We start from the raw sequence: 22,174 nt of genomic DNA, 5'->3' as shown, positions 1-22,174 counted from the left end.
TAAGGGCTCCTAAAGGGCTGGGACCAGGCAAGGAAGGCCAAGAGCAGGGGCAGAGACTACTGGTATTGAAAATTTTGACATTTTGTTCACCATGGAATTTCTATATTACTTTTATATTTTTTAAGTAGACATTTCCCTAAAGAAGATGCGCAGATAGCCAAGAGACACATTAAAAAGATGCTCAACGCCATTAATGAATCATCAGGGAAATGCAAATCAAAACCACAACGAGGGATCACCTCACATGTGTTAGAAAGACTACTCTCTAAGAGAAAAGAAACAAGTGTTGGTGAGGATGGAGCAAAGGGAACCCTGTGCACTGCTGGTGGGAATGTACATTGGTGCAGCTACTGTGGAAAACAGTGTGGAGGTTCCTCAAAAAATTAAAAACAGAAATACCGGGGGCGTCTGGGTGGCTCAGTCAGTTGAGCGTTTGACTCTTGATTTTGGCTCAGGTCATGATCCCGGGGTTGTGGGATCAAGCCTTATGTTGGGCTCTGTGATGGTTGTGAGCCTGCTTGGAATTCTCTGTCTCTCTCTGTCTCTCTCTCTCTCCCCCTCAGTTCCTTCCCTACTCACACACACACACACGCACACTCTATCTCTTTCAAATAAAACAAATAATAATAAAAAATAAAATAAAATGAAAATAGAAATACCATATGATTCAGTATTTCCACTTCTGGGTATTTACCCAAAGAAAGCAAAAATGTTAACTCAAAAAGATACATGGCACCCTTATGTTTATTGCAGCATTATTTACTGTGGCCAAATTAGGGAAGCAACCCAAGTGTCCATCAATAGATGAATGGATAAAGAAATTATGAGGCATATACATAGTGAAACATTATATATGTATATATGTGTGAATATATGTAGGTACACAGATTATGGTATGCATATGTACAAAGGAATATTATTCATCCATAAAAGAGAATGAAATCTTGCCATTTGCAACAACATGGATGAAATGTGAGAACATTAAGTGAAACAAGTCAGACAGAGAAAGACAAATACCATGTGATCTCATCTATATGTGAAGTCTTAAAAAACAAACAAACAAAAACAAGTTCACAAATACAGAGAACAGATTAGCGGTTGCCAGAGGCAGGGAGTGAGGAGAAGAAGGTCAAAAGGTAAAAAAAAATTTTAATTTAATAAAATAATAAAAAAATAAACCACCACCAACAAATATTATGTATCTTGATGAGTGGCTTTTTATGGTGTATTCTTAACGTGTGCACAGAATGTGAGTGCCTCATTTGCCTCAGCCTCGTCCAGACCCTGCTTGATTATGTGCAGAGCACTTTGCATAAGCATATAGGGGATTAAGAGAAGGAACAGATGTGGATGCTACCTTCTAGAATCACAGCATGATAGGAGGGAAAAAGGTATGTCCCTAAATAAGACCAATAAAACGAAAGAGTGGTAAGCAATTTAAAAGAGGTTCAAAAAATGATGACAGTGCTTTTATTTTTTTTTAATGTGTATTTTTTTTTTTGAAGGACTGAGAGAGAGAGAGAGAGAGACAGAGAGAGCATGAGTGGGGGAGAGGTAGACAGAGAGGGAGACACAGAATCTGAAGGAGGCTCCAGGCTCTGAGCTGTCAGCACAGAGCCCGATGCAGGGCTCGAACTCACAAACCCCGAGATCACGACCTGAGCTGAAGTTGGATGCCCAACCAATTGAGCCACCCAGGCGCCCCTAATGACAGTGCTTCTACAGTGCTGAGAGGCAGGATAGACACCATGATAAGCCTTCTCACTCCATCTCTGCCACTTCTAGCTGGGTGACATCAGGCAGACCATTTAACCATGGGAGACTTCCACCTCATCTGGGAACTGGAAGGAACGTCACCCATCTCAGAGGGTGATTGTGTGATGAGACTAATTAACATGTGTAACGCATGCAGGGACTCACGATAAACAACAGCTCTGGGTCTAAGTGGGCCTGAGGAACACGGATGTAAAGTCTTGGTAATGACACTGGCCATCACATACCTCCACAGAGAGAAGGGTACAGAAATGCAACATGTTACATGCATTTTCACAAGAGTGGGTGAGAATTATGGCCAGACACTCACACCCATAACCTGGCAATTTCTTTTCCAACTGCTTCAAAAGCCCAACGCTGAGTCCTGTGTCATTGGCACAGTAAAAGAAAAATATGTGATAAGGGAGAATGTTTTCCGTGTGATCTGGGGTTTGATTACCATAGTGGATGTCAGGTATCAGCTTGGCTTATCTTAGGAGAAGAGAAGAAAACTGAGACAAGCGTTTGAATAATGCACACATAACCCGTAGGAGGAGGAACCAGCCAATTTTCTGAAAAATCACTCTAGACCACAGACTAGCTGCAGATTTACTCTTCACATGCACACACTCACATCTTCTTACTTACGTTGGGGCAGCGTCTTAGAATTTTGTTTCTAAATGTTATATATCCTCTCCTTGTTGTAGGAAATTGCTTTATACATTTGTCAAAAGAAAAAATACCATCCTGTGTCTGGTAATACATCCCTGCTCTTCCAGGAGACACTCACAAGCCAGCAAGACAAAGTGACAGCTGGTGACACCATCACAGCAGAGCCAAAGTGTAACTGAAAAGTTCACCTTCTCTACCTGATACGTCTGCCCAAACACATCCTTGAGGAAAACATATCACTTCTGGAGGAAGTCTCTGTGATGCTTGGGCTCATCTGGTATTACTTTTCACTCAACAATCCTTCATGCATTTGGCCCTTCATACATTTCTAAGACAGCATCTTCACAGTGACTAAGATTTGGTCATCCATTCATCACATAGTTACTGAGTGTCTTTCAGGTGGCAGAGTCCATGCTGAGCACAGGAGAGTCCAAAGTGACACACGAGAGACAGGTTCCTTGCTGTCCACAAAGCTTGCGGTTCAACGGAGTTGACAGACAATTGTCACACAATTAAATACACAAGAAAACTATCAGAGAGCCATGGTGCTCTAGACATAATGAAAATCGGGCGATGTGGTAGTGAACATGAGGAGGTCAGACTTCAGATAGGGTGCTCAGGGAAGGAGGGAACATTCGAGCTGAGGCTGGGATGATGAGAGAGAGAGAGAGACAGGTAGGTGAAGGTCTAGAGAAGAGGGTCCCAGGCACAGGAACCACACACCTTACCAGTGAATCAAGATATACTTGCAAGTTGGCTACCAGGCATGGTGGTGTAGGCTTCATGGGGATGTGGCCTTCATCTTAGCCCCATTAGCTTCTCTTTGATCTCACAGAGTTGTGAGCCACACCACACAGTTCCTGGAAAAAGGATGAAGAAATCTGCCCTTCAAGTTTTGAGGATCTAAGGAATGGAATAAAGTGTGGAAGCTTCCTCTTCATTTATAATTTATCAAAGCTGGTTTGGGAAGTAGGACATGGTAATAGTTTTGTGACAATAATACTTGGTTCCCAGACTAAATGAGGAATGGAGTAGCTTTCAGCATGGAAGAGCAAGTCATGGAGGACCAGAAGGAAAGAGAGAATGGTCTCATGCAAGATGAGCTAAACAGGAAGTGTTCAATAAACCTTGACCGAATGCCTACCATGATGAAGCTTGGTGCTAAGGACACAAAGCAATTCCCAGCATCAAGGGAGATTAGGGGAATTGTTGCAGACGGATGTTGGCAAAACAAAGAGGCAAAGAGGCTGGTTTAGGTGAAAAGTTTGTCAAAAGAGTCAACACTTGAAGGGTTGGCATCCTATTGAGTCCTGGAGGCACCCAATGGAATAGGCACTAGTTTGTGAGCAGACACATGTGGATCCAATCAGTCCTTCCTCTGGCTGTGTGACCTGGGGCACACTGAGGAACCTTGCTGGTTATCAGATGCTGCCTCTTTAAAATGGAGACAGCCACAGAAATCCTACAAAGCCATAAGGAAGTTTAGAGATAACATGGGTGTGGTATCCATAACACAGTAACTACTGGCCTATACCATGACAACTATATCATGTGTGAGGTTCTGACTGATAAGTAGTTTTTCATACTATATTATTATGGCTCTGCACAAGTAAGTGACTGGTCATTTAAGAGTTGAATACTGACCCTCTCAGCACGGTATCTGTTAGGCATGTTGGTAGACAGATACAGAACCACTGATCTAGGGCTATGCTTTTACTGCTGGCTACTCACGATTTTATTTTTTATGTTGTCAAAACTCAAGATTGAAAAGCATGCCTTTCTCGGGCTGAGCCAGAACATTTTATCAAGGGGTCAGTGATCACTCAAAGTGACAGGGCGCAGAGTCCAAAGAGTGGCGACAGTGACTATCCACTGCTGTCCTCAGCCTGCGTTAAACTGTCTATAATCTCGGCATCCTCTGAGGCTGGGCAAGGACCGTGGTGCTGTAGGGACTATGTAGTGTGGCGGTCCTTGAGAGCAACCATCCTCTGTGTTCGCAACCAAAGTTCCAAATTCAAACAAGATGGACCTTTCTGGTTATCGTGTGCATGTGCTTGGCTTGAGGAGAAGTGACAAATACCAGGTTTACGAACGTCCTTTTCCTCTGCATCCAACACACGTGTCGGAAGAGACTGCACACTTCTTCCCGATCAGGTCCCTTGTTTTCCCACTTCCTGCCTTGGCTTCTCCTGCTTCTGACACTTCACGGGACCTAAGAGACATGCCCCCTTGGTCACATCCCACTGTGACTGAAGGACCATTAAGAATCCTCCTCTTACCCACTCAGCCCCATCCTTGCCAGCTCTCGTTCACCTCTGAACTCCCGGGACCCTTTACATTTTCCTTGCCAGGCTCTAGTCTCAGTGAGAGATGAAATAGCTACTGTTCATGTATCTAATTTCTTCTAGTACATCGGCAAGTGCCCTGAGGGCAAGCACCTGTATTCGTCCTGGCCTGGCACAGGGAGGCAGATGTCAAATGAATAAACATCCCATGGAATAGACTTGGGAAAAGTTAAAACAAACTCTCTAACCCACAGTAACCCACAGGGTCTTTGCCTATTAAGAGTGCCTTCCTCACTGGGTCATTGTTAGAATTAAGTGAGAGATGCATGTTCATATCTCTTGGGCCAACAGACATCACCCACTATAGAATGAAAAGAAAGTGAGAGAGAGACAGAGAGACAGAGAGAGATGAGCTTACCATTTGCCTTTATCCCCAGGATTTCATTGTCCTTCAGCTTGTATGGTATCTCCTGCTTACATCTCCACCAATTTGAGGCCCTAATGTCTTTTTTGTACCCCAAGCAGGCAAATATTACATTTTTTTCCTCCACCACTCTTTCTTCCTTTTTTTTTTTTTTCCGCATGAGGATACTTGACTCATTTTCAAAACAGGACCAATAAGGTTATCAAGAAACACAAGTTCTGCTGGCATCTGTCCAGAGAATGCAAGGGCAGTCATGGGGATGCTGTGAATGAGAGACTCTCAGAGAAGCTCCCAGAGTAATCTCATTTAGAACTTGGAACCAGGCGGGAATTCTGTTGTCCCAGGGGCCCAGGCCATTTCTAAAGGAAAAGATTAATTTTGTATTTCCCCAAATTAGAATTTACTTGGTGGTAGGGCCCTTGTGTATGGAAGAATCTAGAAGAAATGATGCCCTTACCTGGTTCTCTCAGTTATTCACATCAGAACTCAAGTAGAAATGTGTCTCGCCTCAAGGTGTTGTGCAAACAAAGGAATATTGTAACTGCTATATCCTTCATAGAACACAGGCTGGAACCAGAGAATCTCTTAGAGGCGCGCCTGGGTGGCTCAGTCAGTTAAGGGTCCGACTCTTGATTTCAGCTCAGTTCATGATTTCACGGTTTGTGAGTTCGAGCCCCACGTCAGGCTTGGAACTGTGTCAATGAAAAGCCCTGTCACCCAGGACGTCTGTGGCCTGCAAGTTGTATTACTTCTGTATGCCTCACTTTCCTCAACCCTCAAATGAAGATGAAAATAAGATTCAACTCAATGAGATGCTGGGAGAATTAAATAATATCAAACATACAGAACGGCAAATAAATGAGGGAAATTACTCCATAAGAGTTACCTTTTATTGTAACTGCTATTATCATCTCTATTACAAAGGTCCTTTAAGACATCATGCCAAGGGAGAGTAGGAAAAGAAAACAAAAATAGCAGAATGGTTATTTTCTTAGTCCGTGAAAACAAATGCAGGTTAACATCCAGGCCCCATCAATTGCTTGTTTCATGATTTAAAAAAAAAAATCTATAAACCCGACTTTCCTCATCTGTAGTGAATGCTTTCCTCATTGGGTCTTTATAAAAGTCAATGCAATTATACATGCATGACATCCATAATAATTGCTCAATAAATGTTATATAAAATAATTGTTATTATTCATTTTTCTTCTAGGTTTTCTGGCCCAGTGCCAACACAATCAGCCAGTGCTCAGTAAATGCTTACAAATACCACTTTGGTCTTTGAGGGTTTTGTTTTTTTTTTTTAGCAACTCTGAAATGAGAGCTAAGGGTAAACATAAAAAAATGATCACTGATGTGTCCATTCTCAAAATATTTTAATAAAATGTGACAGGCACCCTCCTCAGCTCCCAACTGAGGGTAGTGCTGTGTGGGCAAGTCATTCTAAAATGTGCCCAGGGGTTGGTGATGGAGACTAAAAGGAGACTGGAACTCTGAATTCTTGCAGTTCTCTCTTCTTTGCTACCTTTGTCAAATGCCTCCCAAGAAAGGTTTGTAAATCACTTGAGGCTCAATTGCAGTGTCTTTTGTCTGTGACCATGACTGACTGCACATTTGAACAGGATGATAGTGAATATTCTCTATTTTTCCAAGACCCATTAATTTTCTAAGAATCCTTAGACTACTAGGCTAATATGCTCAGCAAGATGTCCCTCGTAAACGTGTCCAAACTTATTTTATGACAGGGACACAGTCGCAAAAGTATGAACGACTTCCTGATAGCCAAAATGATAAATGAATGGAGCTAATTAAAAATAAAAACCATTTTATGCCCTGTTCATCTTTCAGCAATTGTTATTTGTAAGCAGCTGAGTTTGTGGACATGCAGAGGCTTGACAGATATTCAGAGGGACAGAGAAACTTTCTTAGTAACTGAACTGTCCACTTTGAGCTGTTAGACAAATAGGTCACCTTTCTTCTCTCTCAAAAGATGCTTAGTACCATACTTGACTGATAAGAGGGCCACTTGGCACAAACATGAACATGACATTGTTGGTAACTATTGATACGTTCTTTAAACAGGGGCATGGTCTAAAAGCCTGGAGTTTATGCTCTGCAACTGCCAGAGTGTCCTTTTACATTCAGCACCCTTTAAAGCATATGTATGTGGATCGCAAAGAGGTCTTAGTCCACAAGCCCAAGGTTAAAAATGGATCATACTTCATGTCAGTGCTATGCATCTTTTTTAAAATTTTTTAATGTTTATTTAGTGTTGAAGGAGAGAGGGACAGAGCGTGAACAGGGAAGGCAGAGAGAGAGGGCAGAGAGAGAGAGGGAGACACAAAATCCAAAGTGGCCTCTAGGCTTTGAGCTGTCAGCACAGAACCTGATGTGGGCCTCAAACTCACGAATCATGAGATCATGATCTGAGCTGAAGTCAGATGATTAACCAACTGAGCCACCCAGGTGCTCCAATACTATGCATCTTTAGATATGTAATCTCCAATATGATTTATCTTTAATTATACAATATTTAACAGTTAACTATGTGTAGATAGTTTGTTGACTTTTATGTTGACAACAAAGATGAAAATCTGCAGAACTAATATATAACCTAGGATGTATTTGGGTTTTTTCCCCCCAGTGATTCCTAAGTATCAAATGTGAGTTCAAAACAGTCTGCTCTCCAGTGTTGATTCTTTAAAAAACAAAAAACTATTAACGTTTAACTTCCATTGTCCTCACCAGAATTTGTGGAGAGGGGAACAAACGGTGTGATTTCAGATTCAGGATTTGTAATGGAAAACCGAAGGGTTTCCATAAAGCTTATATTTTAAAATGCACTAATGCACAGTCATAATACCCTTCAAAGAAAAATTCCCTAGTCTATTATCCATTTTTAATAAAGTCACAAACAGAGAAGAAATCTGTGGAAGCTTACTTAAAGAAGAAATCTTAAGGTATAGTTTCAGACAAGATGGTCTTAGTCATAAAATATTAGCAAGCAGAGAAGGTAGCCTTGCGGTGAAGCTAAAGCATATTAAAGTCATCTTCATTTATAAACATGGCCCCAAATAACACTTTAGTTCTCTTTGGCAGTGAAGCAAAAGTTTGTCAAATAAGGAATGGAAATTTTTCTAAGCGTAGAGCTAAGTTCTGTATAGCAACACTGCCATTCTGTTAAGAGTAATAGAATGAGTACGTACAAAACTTCTCATCTGGAAGGGCAAATGGTTTGCAAAAACACATTTATCTATGTACTCTTTTGATTCTTTCACTGTAGGAATGGATGAATTCGAAGTTTAGGAGTACTCCTTAGGACTGCCAGAGTATCTTAGGTCAAGCTATAAATGTTTCCCCAAGTTCTCTGCCAAGATTATGCAGAGGACTGACAAGAGAATTCTTAAAATGGTTCCAAAAGTAAACTTTCATCTGTTGTGGACAAAAATAAGTAAAATCACATTTCCTTAGCTCTGCTTGATGCTTGCTTGATTCCAAAGGCTCACCACTGCACAGCAGGTGCACTGGATGTAGCTGGGGCCCAGAACCCCAGAGCTGGAACATCAGGACATCGTCAATAATTTGCAGACGTTTCCCACTATCTCCAGAGAAGCATGAATCTCGCAGGTCAGTCCTCCTTGGGGTTGACCTCAAGTACAAAGGCATCTTCCTACTCACTGATGAGGGGGAGCCCAGGGCCAACGAAAGCTCAAGTCTTTGCCGCCAGGTGGGCTGGGGTCAATACCCTGACTCTCAACTGTGTTGCCCTGGGCCTGTTATCTTAATTTAATCTCTCCATATCTCATTCTTTCTCATCTGCAAAATATGGTAATCACTGATAATAACCACTGTTGTGCAGGTCAGAGATAAGGACAACAAATGTCCTTGGCCGAGCCATGAAATGCTAGCTGTGGATCACAGAGCCTGGCTATGGAAGAAGCTATTTCATCAGGTTTCACATCACACTTCTCACTGGGAACCACTCTTCTAAAGAAATAGAATACATGTCACCATTAAAGTTTCCTTATACCCAAAGATTCGCCTATCACTTATAAAAGGTTTGCTTTTCATTTTTATTAAGTCGGTTCTAGTATGCATCGTAAGTACCACAGACTCAGCCCAATCTCCTACATCCTCTGCGTTCACAGTAGAAATAAAATTTCTTGCTTTTTGAAATTGACACTGAAGTGTTACTGAGCCATTTGGTGGAGGGCTCCTGGGTTGTGTGGGTCTGTGAGATTTGTATATTCTTGACGTTTCTGAATTATCCAAGTGGACCTTGGGTCTAATGCAGAGCTAGTGAGGATGGCCTCGTCTCTCCGGAAACTCTCTTTCTTGCTGGTACTTTCCCCTTACTCCATAAACAAACTCAAGGCTTCCCTTTGTTTAAAAAAAAAAAAAAAAAAAAAAAGTAAAACAAAAATCTGTTATCTCAAGTTCCTTGGTAGGCCCGATTTACCCTCCCTCTAAGAAAGGGAGAACACGCAAATTTCTTTATCGAGAATTCTCTGCTGTCTGCACTTCCCCCTCATGCTTCCACAGGGTATTCTGGTCTGTCCTCCTCATTCCATGGAAACCACAAAGTCCATTTCAACGGATAAGTCCTCTGCTCACACCTCTGTGCTGCCCTGGGCCTTGTCAGCCACACTCTCCTCTAGAAACTTCGAATTGCTTTGGCTTCTGGTGACCTATACTTCCCTAATCCTCTTCACACACACCTGGTTCCTCCTGTACGTCTCACTCTGCCAGCCCCTTTGGGTGCCTATCTTCACAGTGAGGTCAAGGCTCCACCTTGAAATGGTTCTCCTTGGACGATCTCATCCCTGCTCAAGATTTCAACTGCTGTCTTCATGCTGAGGATTCCCAAGACTAGAGACCCACCCAGGTTGTATCTGGCCTTCAGATTCTTGCATGAAAGGCCTCCACCTGGATGTTTACCACACAACTCAGAACCGGAACACATCTTCTCCGCTAACATGATGCCCCTCCTGAAATCCCTCAACTATGGGCACCACCAAACAGCTGCCCCATCTAGAAGCCGGGGAGTCACTCTCCCTCTGATTCATCTCACCCCATCAACCAACAAGTCCTGCCAAATTAGTCCCCTTTTTGGTGTTATATTTACTCTCCCTTTCATTCTTGCTACCCCTGTCCCATTTCAAGCCCTCATCATCTCTCAGCTGGACCACTGGATTGTCCCCTAATGAGCCTCCCCACTGCCAGGCTTATCTCCCTCAAATTGACCTTCCTCACAGCCACTAGACTGGCTTCCAGGCCACAGCAGTACCCACTGTCCACAGGGATAATGAACAGGCAGGTCCAGCAGACCAGTAACAAAGTCACACAAATGGCTCCTTCAGAAGGGTCTTGCCTACACTTTGTAATCTTTATTCTTGCCCAAATATAGCTCTCTAGACTTTCTGTTGATTCTGAAAGCTGATACCTTTCCAATAAACTCCTTCTCTGTTTAATTTAAATAACAAACTTATGCTGTTTACAATGAAGATCCTTGACTAGTGTACAGTTTTGTTTGCTCCCTACCATAATTACAGATTCGTGTCTCCTCCTCTTGGTCGATGGCTGCCAAGGGCAGGGACCATGATTATGTATGCGCTCCCTGTTCTGTATGTATTCCGACTACTAACATAACGCCTGATGGACTGTAGGCACTCAAATGCGCATTGGTAGAATGGATATTCTTATGCTTAATAAAGTACAAGGTGAGAATTCTGGGAACTTACGGGGGTGCCTGGGTAGCCTAGTCGGTTAAGTGTCCAACTTCGGCTCAGGTCATTATCTCATGGTCCATGGGTTCAAGCCCTGTGTCAGGCTCTATGATGACAGCTTGGAGCCTGGAGCCTGCTTCACATTCTTTGTCTCCCTCTCTCTCTGCCCCACCCCTGCTCATGCTCTGTCTGTCTCTTTCTTCTCTCAAATATAAATAAATGTTTTAAAATTTTTTTAAAGAAGAGAATTCTGAGAAGTTATGATTTCCTGACTGGCTCTCTCTGCTTCTTTCTTCTTTGTGCCTGGGAGCCAGAAATATTCTGGAGGTGCAGCAATGAGCTTGTAACTAAAATTCCTATCATTCTACATGCTAAAAATTATAGAAAATGTTCAAATACAAAAAAAAAAAAAAAAAAGAATGGATATTCTTAGATGCTTTTTTCTGTAAAATGTATGATTCATTCATGACACTATGAACTTATGGTACATTTTGTTTTGTTGTATTATCTTATTCTTTGCCTCAGAATCCCCCAAAACACAAATCACTTTCTTGCAACATAGAGGAGGAAAATATTCGGACAGATCTCACGTAATCACAAGCCCAATCCTTTGGTTTTCTCATTGGCCACATCCATATGCAAGGGCTTCTTTGAAGAGCAGACAAATATCTCTCTACCTGTTTTCATCCAACAGGGTCGCTACTGTTGGTGTCTTACACTTGAGTTCCTTTGAAAAAACAGCTCTCAAAAGCTAGCTCACAGTCTGATAATCTTCTGCTAAAAATACTTTACAGACCGAGCAATGTCACTCTCAAAGTTGCATTGTGATTGTTTGTGCTGACAGAGGATCAAGGGCCTTAGGTAGCTCTGATGAGTCAATAATCCAGGGGCTATTTGTCCCTTGGTATGTGAGAGATAGAACAGACCACCTGCGGGTGAGGCAAGCTGAAACACTGCTTCCCTGTTATACCTGGAAATTAAAACACTAGACTCCAAAGTCCTTGAAGTCCTATAGTAGGAAGTATTATTAAACACAACCTCTTTTAACACAGGAGAAAATATCAAGGGTTGTCTTTTTTTTTTTTTTTTTTTTCCTATCAATCTCAACAAGGGCTTTAGAGATTGATTAAATCTGGAGTGTTTGCTGATACCACATGCTGTTTGTCAGGCATTGTGGAGAGGATGTGATCCCTGTTTTCAAAGATGTAAGGCCCTGGCCAGGTGAAAGAGTGGGGATCCTGACAAGGAGGGGCTAAGGAGAAGACACACAGTAGAATGGAAGAGGGCCAGGGAAGGCAGGGAAGGGAGACGTTCATCTACCGGGGAAACTCAGGGAATGTTTCAAGAAAGAGGTGGACCTTGGGGCACCCGGGTGGCTCCGCCAGTTAAGCATCCAGCTTTTGATTTCAGCTCAGGTCATGATCTCACGGTTGGTGAGAATGAGCCCCATATTGGGCTCTGTGCTGACAGCGCAGAACCTGGTTGAGATTCTGTCTCTCCTCTCTCTGCCACTTCCTGCCCCCCTCAAAATAAATAAATTAATTAAAAAAAAAAAAAAAAAGCCAGGCCTTAAGACATGGGGAGGAGAAAGATTTTAATAGGCCAAAATGGAGCAGGGGAATAAAAAAGCAGAAAACAGACATGGAAAATAATGCAATGGGGAAAAAGGCAAAAAAGTAAAGAGGTTGTTGACAAACAGCACATTAGGGATTAATGGGAGGGAAGGGAGTAGATTTATGATTTGGGGCAAATCATGGGGGGTCTTGAGTGTCACTCTAGTCACTGTGCACTTTGTCCTGGCAACTGAGAATCAAAAGATTCTTTTTTTTTTCCTTAAGTTTTATTTATTTTGAGAGAGAGAGACAGAGAGACAGAGAGAGTGAGAGAGAGCATGAGCTGAAGGGGCAGAGAGAGAAGGGAGATAATCCCAAGTAGGCTCCAAGCAAGCTGTCAGTGCAGAGGCCAACATGGGGCTGGAACCCATGAATCGTGAGACCATGACCTGAGCCTAAATCAGATGTAAATCAGGTTTCAGACACTCAACTGAAACACACAGTGCCCCAGAATCAAAGGATTCTTAACAAGAGAGCACTTCTTTCTTATAGCTGGAGGGCATGGGCAGTTGCCAGTCCTTCCAAAGCATTGTCCTCAACCCTGGGAGCATATGAGAATAACCTAGGGGGTTTATTCATTTGTTAATGTTTGTTTATTTATTAACAGTGCCAAGTCTGGTCCTATTTCTGGCCAAATAAATCAGAATCTCTTGGGATGGCACCTTGACAAGACAATTGTTAACGAATTTTTTTAGGTAATTTTAACATCCAGTTAGGGTTGAGAACCACTGGCCTAATACATAGGTATGAGAATTTTCTATAAATTCTTAATTTTTCTTGGGAATGCTTTGCTGACATTACATAAGGCATCATGCTTTGCTTAACCAGGTGTGTCCTAATAATACAAATTTCTTTAAAAAATTTTTTAAAACATTTATTTATTTTTGAGAGACCGAGTGTGAGCAAGGGAGGGGCAGAGAGAGGGAGACACAGAATCTGAAACGGGCTCCAGGCTCTGAGCTGTCAGCACAGAGCCCGGACACGGGGTCGAACCCACAAACCACAAGATCATGATCTGAGCCGAAGTCGGACACTTAACTGACTGAGCCACCCAGGCGCCCCGAGAAATTTCTGATATACTGTGAAAGTTCCTTGTTTTTAAATTATTTCCTCACTTATCATTAGCAATATGCTCATCTGTGCTAAGCACTACCTTTTTCCTATAGGTATTCATATATATATATATATATATCTCACTGGTAATTATTGATATGTTCTCATATATATGATATATATAGACATGTGATATACACAGATATGATATAAAATTACATATATAGTGGCAGATGTGAAAATTGGGCTTGAACAACCAAGATGCCAAGACATGCGTAACTACCTACTGGCTGTGTGTATCAAGATACCCATCATTTCTATTGACACAATGGGGTTTCACTTCAATTCTTAAAATTCAAATATTATTTAATAAGAGATAAAAGTAGGTCTACTGCTGGGGTGACCTACCAAGGAGGCTGTGCTGTTTTAAGAGCCAGAAGTTTTTATAAATACTATGTGCCAAGATGCAAGTCACCAAGTGTGCTGACCTTATGCGAGGGGCTTTGAAGGAGGCAAGGAAAGCAGAAAGTCCTGTGACAAGGGACTCTTTCTTTCCTCCCAACATATGGTGACCACAGCTGGCTTGTGCAATGATGAGAACGGAAGCATCCTACAACTCCTAAGGTGCCTTGTGGGAAATGAGGGCAGGAGCTGGGTAGCTCCTTCCTGTGGGAAACTCTAATTTGAGTAGGGTAAAATCCCAGACAAGGTATTGACAATTATAGGAAGAGGCATGGCCTGTCAGAGCCTAGGTCCAAAAAAGTCAGCCAAGGCAAGGAGGAGCAGGCAGATATAACCAGTCCAGGCAGGTTAAATCCCAAGCGAAGAAACCAGGTAAGAGGATCCAAGAACCCAGACTCATTGACAATGAGGCCACGGAGTAGGGACCTGCCCAAGAGCTTAGGGGATGAGAGATCAGTTTGGCTAGGACTCTCATGAAAGACTACGCCATCAATCAGACAGATGAAGAATTCCTCTGAAGGGGCAGAATGAGCCAGGAGCAAAGACGAAAATGCATAAGGGCTTTTTAATCATCCGATACTAGATTTATTCATTCAGCAAATTTATCCATTCAACAAATATGTATTGAGCATTTCCTGTACACCAAGGCCTTTTCTATATGCTAAGGATTACAGATAGGTGGGATACCTACAGCTCTCCAAGAGTGAATCAATACACAGGAGGGCGTAACACGTAGTTGGTTATGGGTTTGGTAGGCCCAAAGCACTGTGCCTTTGGAACACATGTTCTTCCGTATGTATGAAATATAATTAATTCTCTGATGAAGACTTTCCAACATGGTATAATGAATACATCAAAGCTCCAGGGTCCAGGACCCATGGAGAGGTGCAGCAAGGGAGCAAAGAACAAGCAGAGAGCCAAGGAAACGAGGCTTTGTCCCCCTCTGTGTGGCCTTGATCCATGACCATGACTGGTACCAGTGTGCTCCTCCGGAAGATGAGGAGGTTGCACTGGATGACTTCCAGAGCCCCGTTCTAGATCGAGGATGCTAGGCAGGGCCAGGGCAGAGCCAAACTGGGCTCAGGCACAGCACATGGCAGCTGTGGTCAACCTGAGAGCAGCATTAGCCAGGGCAGCCCCGGGGAGAGGCCTGTGACACTGCCGGAGTAACACGGCCATTTCCTCCAAGGGAGAGCCAAGGAATACCCCACCCTTGTGCTGCTTTCCAGTGTCTACACAACCCGAGAGTGTGTTTCTCCTCAGAGGGCACTGAGAGACCAACAGGCAGAGGCAATGCGGGTCTGAGCAGGCCCATGGGGCCGGGAACCGCCTGACGAACTGGTGGTGTCGGGGGGGATGCTGAGGCGATTCCCCCAGAGTCAGGAAAAGAGCTATAATTCACAGGAAGGGAGGACTGGTCTCCCTCTTCCAAGAAGGCCACTTGGGAGCCCAGCCAGACTTTTGTCTGTAGTCGGAATATCAGGTGGGATATATCACTTTTAATACTAACTGGCACATGACAGAGCACAGAACTGCAACTCAGATGGCCGAGTAACCGAAAGTGTCTTCAAGTGAGAAAAAATGGGTCTGGATAAGAGCGGAGCGGGGGCGACAGGAAGACACATGCGCGGACTTACATTGTGATTTCAGCGCACTCTACCACGTCCCCCACATCACCCCCTGGTAATGCCAAGCCTTGTAGCCCGCCTTCCTGTCTCAGATAGCATCACTCGCTCCGAGGCACAAATACCATCCGCTCTCTTCCGTATTAGGCAATTTCTCCAACCCTGACCCCCACTGTTGTGCAAAAGACGCGTTCCCTACAAGCAAGTGGCCTTGTTTATCTCCCGTTCACCTAACACATTCTTTATTTGCCTTCCCCTTCCAGGGGGCTTAGCATTCCCGGCTTCCAGTTAAGGAGCGGTACCTGGATGGAGTTTTTACCTCCCTCACCTCAGCTTCTCCAAAGACTTCCTTATAGAGTTAGGTTAAAGGTGCTAAGCCAAGGTGTCCAAAGCCTAGAGTAGAGCCAAAAGTCACCCGATGACTCATTTGGTTGTGACTCTTCCAGTGTGAGGTCAACTTACTGGGCTCCAAGAATCCTCTGCCAAAGGGCTTCTGCCCCCACAGCTGGCATTGGGAAAATGGAACCAAGAAGTCTCGATTTCACCTGAGGACCACTGTCCAAAGAACTTCCAGTATTCTCTGAACTGTGAATGAATAAACAAGTGTTGTTTTTTTTTTTTTTTTTTAACAGGATGAGTGAAGGAATAAAGAAGATTTTTACAGGATTAAATAGATCTCTTCTTCTCTGGATTTAATTCAAACCCTAAAATTTAGAAGTGAATTCCAATTTGAGTCTAACATAATCTCACTTCCCTCGACAAATTAGAGGAAATAAAAATATTCTCCAAAAAGTGTAGCGGGAACTTTAAAAAAATCAGGCGACTGTTGGCAAATCTAGAAAGTAGGTGAGGCTGGACTGCAGCATCTGGTCACCAGCACCGGTGCCCTCCCCCAAACCCCGGTTCTGGGGGCCCCCCTCCTCTGTGGTACACAATCCAAGCAAACAATGCTGGTCAAAACTCAGCCATCCTGTGCCCAGTGGAGATCAAGCATATTCCATGATGGCTACGAACTGGAGACATTAGATTGCAATTGGAGACTCTTAGAGACCTAATACTGGAAATACACCAAAGCAGCGGATCTCAGATACAATTCAGGGCAGCGGAGAGACATTTTTGAGCAAGGGCCTGACACAACTTCCCGCAGATTTGACTTTCCTGTGATGAAATTCTAATTCGGAGATGTGTTTCCCTACTTAATTCCCTGCACTGGGTTTCAGTGATGTTTTCCTCACTGCAAATTAACCTACTGACCGAGGACATGCAGGAAGTGCCATTTGTATCCCAAGTACTTGTGGGTGAAGGGCTCTGAAACCCGTAACTTTCTATGGCGGATTCAACACCTGGAGGTGGATGGAAGGGGTCTCAACGGCTTCCTGCAGCAAGAGGAAGTGAACCTGCAGGGAGGCTTGGGAACAGCTTGCCAAACGGCCGCCTCTGCCGATTTTCATCTTTAACAGACCAACCTAGAAATGGGTTTATAACGGAAGTTCTTAGTGATGGCCTCTCAGCAGGCGCACACCTCACTGCCCCTCTGGATGGTGCTTGGCAGCATTCCAGGTCTGGCCTTTGGAAAACATGGCGCTCCAGCCGCTGAGGCCTCCCCTGCCCCTTCTCTTCTGCCTGGAAGGCTCAAAGGAGAATGAATTAACTTCCCCCCAGCCAAGCCAGTAGTCCTGATCCTGAGCCAGAGAGCAGTGGCCGTTAGAAATGAGAAAGAAAGCAAGAAGGAAAGCAACAGTGCTTCCATTATACTATTAAACCATAATCACCTTTTCCTATTATAAGCATCTTCCTGTTTTCCCCGAAGGGGTGCTGTTTAACTGCCACTCGGGTGTAGACGGGCCAAGCCAGCACTTCCTGTGGGTCTGGAAGGTGGGTAACTTCAGCTGGCTCTGGCTGTGGCTCGTCCACTGACCCCGCAGCCTGCTGTGAGGGGCCACCCTGCTGCGGGTGGGGGCTCTGAGAATGAGCCTCCTGGATTAAGGGGTGATGTTGATTTCCTTCACCCGGGGCCAAGACTAGGGTGAGGCAGGCGGGGTGTTGAAGGCACAAGATTTAAGGAAATTTTCACTCTCAGCATCATGCCAATGGCCCTTTCACGTCAGTCCCAGCTCTGCTCGGTGCCACCAGCACTGGGGGACATGCGTATGAGTGGGTGCATGTGTGTGTGGAAAAACACACTGCAGCCAGTGGTTCCCAAAGCATGGTCTTCAGACCACGCAACACCTGGGAACTTGTTCAAAATGCAAATTCTCAGGCCCCCTGAACCCGATAATCAGGCGGAGGGGGCTCAGCAATCCGTGTAACACGCACACCAGGTAATTCCTGTGCAGCAGAAGTCTGAGAAGCTTGTGGCGCTAGGGAATAAGGCTCGTCACATGGCCCATGACCGGGGGTCTCTCAACATCCTTCGCCCACAGCAGGAACAGGGAAAGGGTGGGGTGGCGAGAGGGGAGAGACCTTCCCAAGGCCATCAGCGGGGTCAGAATCCCTCAGATACTAAGTCGGGAATTGCTTTTCCCCCAGCGATCCCGAAGTAAGCTGCAGTAGTCAAGATCTCGCAACTGTTGGCAATAAATAAAGATTGCTACCAAGCTACTTCCTTCCCGCTCTTCCCCTTAACTAGACAGCTCAGGGCCAGCTGCTGAGTGACGCGAGGTGTCACGGGCCAGCCGTTTGACCGTTCTGAGGCTCAGATGCCCGCCTTTGTAAAACAGGGTAACGTCACCCACCTGTGAGGGTCCGAGAAGCCAACGGAAGCCCAACAGAAGCGTGGGCCCAAGCGAGTGGCGGTGCCAGGCTGTGCGTGCAAAGCAGGGGTGTGGGCTCCACCCTGCTCCGGGGCAGCCAGCTGGGACGCCGGGGGACAGAGGACAGCTCAGAGGGGAAGCTGATCTCCTTTCAGCTGCAGTGTTTTTTAAAAGGAGGCTACTGCCCAGTCCAAATGACCTGGGGCATCAGGCTTCTGCAAATGGGCTCACAGTGTGGGGGGGGGGGGGGAAGGAAAAGAAGACGGTGCGCCCAGGGCCTGCTGTCGGGCGCTGGAGAGCTGCTTGGGTTTTTTTGGCTTTTTTGTTTTTAACCATATAATGAGGGGTAAGAAGAAACATCTGAAGACCCACATTTAAACTGTCCCCAGAACCCAAACAGTATGTAATGATGAGACAGTAAGCAACGGCCGCCAGCCCAGTGACCTCAGGCACACAGTCATGGATTCGGTTTCCTCTTTTGCTCAGTGCTGGATTACACACACAACAGAGGTATGGGGATGAAGTCAGCAACAACACACGGAGGCACGGCGGACCGATGAGGTCTTAGCAGTGAGGTGTCATCACAGAACGACGGAGCCGCTTCTGCAGTGTGGGAACAGAGCTAACTCCAATCCAGCTCTCCCAGCTCACAGAGGTGTCTTCTGAGGCCCAGAGAGGCTGCTGACCTGCAGCGGTCACACAGCCGACACAGCCAGTGGGTGACGGTCACGACCGCGTCCCCTTTCTCCCTTCCATTCGGAAGTGCCGGGAGGTGGGGGGGAGGGGGGCGAAAATCTCAGAGCTTCCACCCACGGGCCAGGTAAACAAAGGACGTCCCCGCCCCCACGTCTTCCCTGGCCTGCACAGCTGAGGGTTGGAAGGAGGATCCATGACTCACACTTTTCCTCCGGGGGGGGATTTAACTCCAAGATAGCATTGCCCTTGAGGAAGAGCCAACGAGCAAGGAGGAGAGTCCACCTCGGGGCCCGCGTGGCCCCGGAGCCCCCTTACCTTCCTCATTTAAAAACCAGGGCTGGAACTGCAGCACCGAGTCGAAGCCACAGGTGTTCTCCTCAAAGGCGCAGGAAGCCGCGGGCAGGTCCAGGGCTCCCGCGAGCTGCAGGGCTGCGGGCACAAAACGAGTTGCACTTGGGGCTCGGCCTGGGAGCGTCTGCACCGACTCGGGGCGCCCCGGGGTGGGGGGCCGGGGTGAAAGAGAGGGGGATGCGTGGGGGAGGGGCGCGAGAGGGGTGCACGACTCCACCTTCCCCGCCCGCGGCGCTTCCCCAGCGCGGCCGCGCGTGCAGCCGCAGCACCACCCCGGGCTTCGGAGACGGGAAGGGCTGTCAGAGACGATCCCGAGGCGCCCTCGGCTAGCCCAGCCCGGGACCGCAAGCCGGCCGCCGGAGCTGCGGGAGCGGGTCGCGAGGGCGCCCCCCGGGGGTCCCCCTGGGTCCTCGCACTTACCTTGCACTGCCAGGAGGACGGCTCTTAGCAGCATGATCGCGCTCCGGGGAGGGAGGACGACCCCAAGGGGGTGCAAGCCACCGGCGCGCGGGGACCGGCAGCTCCGGTGGAGGGGAGCGGACCCGGGGCGCCGGGGAGGGACCAGCCGGGAGGCAGAGCGTGCACTGGGAGCCGCCCGGCTTTGCGGAGCGGCGCGGGGAGCCGAGCGGAAAGCCAGCTGGGGGTGCCTGTCGGGGGAGCGCCGCTCGGTCGCGTCCCGAGTGAGGCCGGCGCGGCGCACAGCTGGTCCCGGGCGAGGATGGGGCTGGGCGGGAAGGAGACAATTGCACACTTTTGAAAAGCCAGCTAGGACTGGCCGGGAGAGGAGAGGTCGGGGTGCAGGGCTTCGGCTCGGGGTTTTAAAGCTTGGGACCCGACCTCTTGCAGACACTTGGAGGGGGCAGGCCTTTCAGCAGCCCCTCCGCTGGGCTGGGACTGGAGGCGCCCGGCCCCGCCCATCCGCGGTGGGAACCAGCTTATTTCTGGGGACAGCTTCCCCGCATCTGGCACACCAGGGCTGCAGGGCTGGCCCTAATTTTAACTTCTTCTCCCCAGAATGGAAAAGGGTGGAATTCTCCTAGGGAAACCTAGAGCAAAGCTTGGAAACTGTTTGGTGACATAAGCTTTGTATCTCAGGACTTGCCCGCATTCAGGGACCAGTAATGCTAAGCCTGGAATACCACCCCCTTTTTTTTAGCAGTGGAATGTCTGGCATGCCCGGTGCTCAGCATTCCCTCGGCCCGTAAAATGGGAGCATTCCTCCTCTCCAAAGAGCCGTGATAAATTAGTAGGTTTCTAAATTGGCGTGTGGGGGTCGGGGGTGGTGTCAGGAGGGGATTACAGGGAGCGCTTTGAGCACCAAGCGTCTCTTTAAAAAAAAAAATCTTCCAGGAAAGAAATGGTGGGGACTCTATTTTCTCCTTCTTCTTAATGGTCTTTATAGTTTTGTGCAGACAATTTTGTGCCTAGGGCAGTGGTTCTCGAACTTTTGAGGGTGCTTCAGAATCCCCTGGATGGGCCCCACCTGTCAGAGTTTCTGATCTGGTAGACCTGGGGTGGGGCCCCAGATTCTGCACATTCTGATCAGGTTTCCAGATGTTGATCATGATGCCGCTAGTCTGGGACCCTCGCTTTGAGGAGCCCTGGCCTAACGAACTCCTATTCAACCACCAAAGCCCCATTCACTCACCTTCACCTGGTTTCCAAACCCTCCTGGCTTTCCTTGTCTTTCACTGGCAGCTCCTGACCAGTGTCCTGTGCTGCTGCTTTTGGTCTGTCTGACCCCTGAACACTGGAGTGCCTCCGAGCTGAGTCCTTTCAGCTCCTCTTTCCCTCAATAATTTCATCCAGTCTCATAGTTTGGGACACCAACTGTATAGCCTGATGACTCCCAGATTTCTATGTCTAGCCCAGACTGCTCACTGCCTCCAGACTCTTCTGTCTCACTGCCACCTCAACATTTTCATTTGGATGTTTAACAGCGATCTCATACTTAACAGGTCCCAACCTGAGTACCTCATAGTCCTTCCTGAGCCTGCCTCCCCTTGAATTTTCGTTTTTTTTTTTAAGTTTATTTCCCCCCCCCTTTTTTTTTTTTTTGAGAGAGAGAGCATGTGAGCAAGTGCTGGAGGGGCAGAGAGAGAGGGAGAGAGAGAATCCCAAGCAGGCTCTGTGGGAGGGGCTGGAACCCCCCGCCCCCCCACCCCAACTGTGAGATCGTGAACTTAGCTGAAATGAGTCTGAAGCTTAACTGCCTGAGCCACCCAGGCTCCCCTCCACTTGCATTTTCATCTCGATTAAACCAAGACTACACTGTATGTTAACTACCTTGAACTTTACAACATTGGGGGAAAAAATGGAACCATTTTCCTCCGGTTGCTCAGGACAAAGCACAGAGTTATCCTACTCTTCTCTTCTTCTCAAGATATTATCAAATGCTCCATTCAGGATTCAAGGTGCAGCAGATGCTAAGCATGTTCCATCCTGCAGTGACTGCCCTGATCTGAACGGCCATCGTTAGCTGCAGATACTGCAGCAGCCTCTTAACGGTGGCGTCCCTGCCTCTTCCGCCTTGCACACCTCCACTCCATTCCTGACCCAGTGTTCAGGGGCATCCTTTCAACACGGAAATCAGGCCATCTGCCATGTCATTCCTTGGCTCCAGACTTGTGACAGCTTCCGAAATCAGCAAATCAAAACCCAGTCTTCACAAAGACCTACGAGGTCCTGCAAGACCTGTCTACTCCCTCACATCTCTGACTTCATCTCCCCTCCAGCCACATGGACCTCTCAGCAGGTCCTCA

At 46.5% G+C, this 22,174-nt stretch overlaps 1 protein-coding gene across 5 annotated transcripts in view; it reads right to left on the bottom strand.

The window, feature by feature from the left end:
- MAMDC2 (MAM domain containing 2) overlaps positions 1-22,174 on the bottom strand; it is a 193,616-nt gene that overhangs the window by 126,666 nt on the left and 44,776 nt on the right. For 2 of the 5 annotated variants that reach the window (XM_039219182.1, XM_039219184.1), the window contains 2 exons: positions 19,833-20,136; positions 19,377-19,490 (listed from right to left, as the gene is read on the bottom strand). The exons of 1 other annotated variant lie outside the window; for it this stretch is intronic. In XM_039219182.1, the coding sequence (XP_039075113.1) occupies positions 19,377-19,490; positions 19,833-19,866 (148 nt within the window). In that variant the 5' untranslated portion in view covers positions 19,867-20,136. Of the gene's footprint in view, positions 1-19,376; positions 19,491-19,832; positions 20,215-22,174 lie in introns of those variants that run through there. 2 more of the 5 variants (XM_039219181.1, XM_039219186.1) reach the window with 1 other exon arrangement.

This window comes from Hyaena hyaena, unplaced genomic scaffold, assembly GCF_003009895.1.
Source record: "Hyaena hyaena isolate Hyena2069 unplaced genomic scaffold, ASM300989v1 scaffold_799, whole genome shotgun sequence".
In the NCBI taxonomy this organism is placed as follows: Eukaryota; Metazoa; Chordata; class Mammalia; order Carnivora; family Hyaenidae; genus Hyaena; species Hyaena hyaena.
This window is presented reverse-complemented; position numbering and strand designations above follow the sequence as displayed.